This window comes from Echinops telfairi, unplaced genomic scaffold, assembly GCF_000313985.2.
Source record: "Echinops telfairi isolate 266 unplaced genomic scaffold, ASM31398v2 ScPeMD7_18;HRSCAF=68, whole genome shotgun sequence".
Taxonomy (NCBI): domain Eukaryota; kingdom Metazoa; phylum Chordata; class Mammalia; order Afrosoricida; family Tenrecidae; genus Echinops; species Echinops telfairi.
This window is the reverse complement of record NW_022103915.1, coordinates 41,497,339-41,499,182: the sequence shown is the minus strand read 5'-3', so window position 1 is coordinate 41,499,182 and position 1,844 is coordinate 41,497,339. Positions and strand designations below refer to the sequence as shown.

At 42.6% G+C, this 1,844-nt stretch overlaps 1 protein-coding gene across 1 annotated transcript in view; it reads left to right on the top strand.

Moving 5' to 3' along the window:
• PPP1R36 (protein phosphatase 1 regulatory subunit 36) overlaps positions 1-1,844 on the top strand; it is a 26,379-nt gene that overhangs the window by 12,001 nt on the left and 12,534 nt on the right. The window contains 1 exon segment of the mRNA XM_045288248.1: positions 1,760-1,839. Coding sequence (XP_045144183.1) covers positions 1,760-1,839 — 80 coding nt within the window.

Genomic DNA, 1,844 nt, shown 5'->3' with positions numbered 1-1,844 from the left:
GGACAGGACAGTAGAACTGCTCCCCAGGGTTTTCTGGGACTGGAAATCTTTACAGAAGCAGAACTGGGTCAGTTTTCTTCCACAGAGCACCGGGTGGGCTCAAATCACTAGCCTGTTGGTTTGCATCCCAACACGTCAACCATTGGGCGCTTACCTTTTTTATATATCAAACTCTCAACTCTTACCGCTTGGGAATAGGATGAGGGCAAAAAGATGAGAGAGAACTTGATATGTCACTGCACACTTTTAAAATAGTGGACATATATTACCTGTATACTAACAGTGTTTTTAAAATGGAAACTAATTGTGTTAGGCTGGGTTAGCTAGAGAAACAAATCCAGTGACACTCATTGTGTTAGACCAGGTTGACAAGAACTTTATATCAAAGAGCAATTGTATATTAATAGAACATCCTAGCCAAGTCCAGATCAAGTCCATAAGGCCAAGATTAGCCCATAAATCTATTACTAGTCCATAACACCCTCTTCAGACTCACACATACACATGTAATAATGCAAAATGCAGGAAGATCACAGGCTGGTGGGTGAAAAGTCTTGTGGATCCAGTGGTAGTGAGAACATCTCAGTGCTGGCGTGGGTCTCCATGTGGCTCCTCCAGCTCTTTTGACTGTGGCTCTTCAACAGGAAGGTGAAGCAGAGAGAGGGACCTCCTCCTGGGTCTCCCCAAGTCTCCATGTGGCTTGTCAGTAGGAAGACGAAGGCAGAGAGAGGAAGTTCCCAGAATCCCCATGAGAAAACCATGCCCACAAGGAGACATCATCAGGCTGTGACCTGATTGACAGGCTAGACTCCACCTCTTCACTTATTTATCAAGTTGACATGAAATTATGTAACTACCACACTCATATATGTCTAAGAAAGACTTTATATCAAGAAGTAGTTATATATTGAGAAAACATCCCTGCCTGGTCCATAAGTCTGATACTAGTCCTTTTTTTAGTCATTTTATTAGGGGCTCATACAACTCTTATCACAATCCGTACATACATCAATTGTGTAAAGCACATTTGTACATTCATTGCCCTCATCATTCTCAAAATATTTGCTCTCCACTTAAGCCCCTGACATCAGGTCCTCATTTTTTCCCCTCCCTTCCCGCTCCCCACTCCCTCGTGAGCCCTTGATAATTTATAAATTATTTTGTCCTATATTGCCCTGTCCGACGTCTCCCTTCACTCACTTTTTCTGTTGTCCATCACTAGTCCTCTTCATATTCATGCAGCCACATGCAATGATGCAGAATACAGGAATATCACAGGCCGGTGGGTGCAGAGTCTTGTGGATCCAATGGGGGTAGACCCATCTCCAGGGGTCTGGCAGGTCTTAGAGTGTCCCGCTAGCAGGAAGGTGAAGGCAGAGAGGGAGAGCTTCCCAGGACCCTCCTTATGAGAACGGCAGGCCCACGAGGCACCATCAGGCTGTGACTTGATGGAGAGGCTAGACTCCACGCCTTCACTTCTATATCTTCAAGTGACATGAAATGATGCAACCACCACAGTGATTGATACTAAAACTGTTTTAAAAGCTGAAACCAAAAACGTAATACTTGGCTTCCAAAAATAGTTTTGTTTACCCAAAGCCCCCAGTACAATACATGGGACTTTAAATGTGAGTTGTGATGGAAGTAACATGTTTGCACTCATTCTTATACACTGGGTCCATATGTATTTTTATGAGAAACCTTGTATTTGAAATATGTTGTAGTACTAATTCTTTTTTGTTTTTTTATCTCCCCATAGGAATAAGAATCTTGACAATTTCCTCATGGCATTATTATACTATTTATCTCATTTTTTAGAGAAAATCTCACTGGAAAAAAGCCCC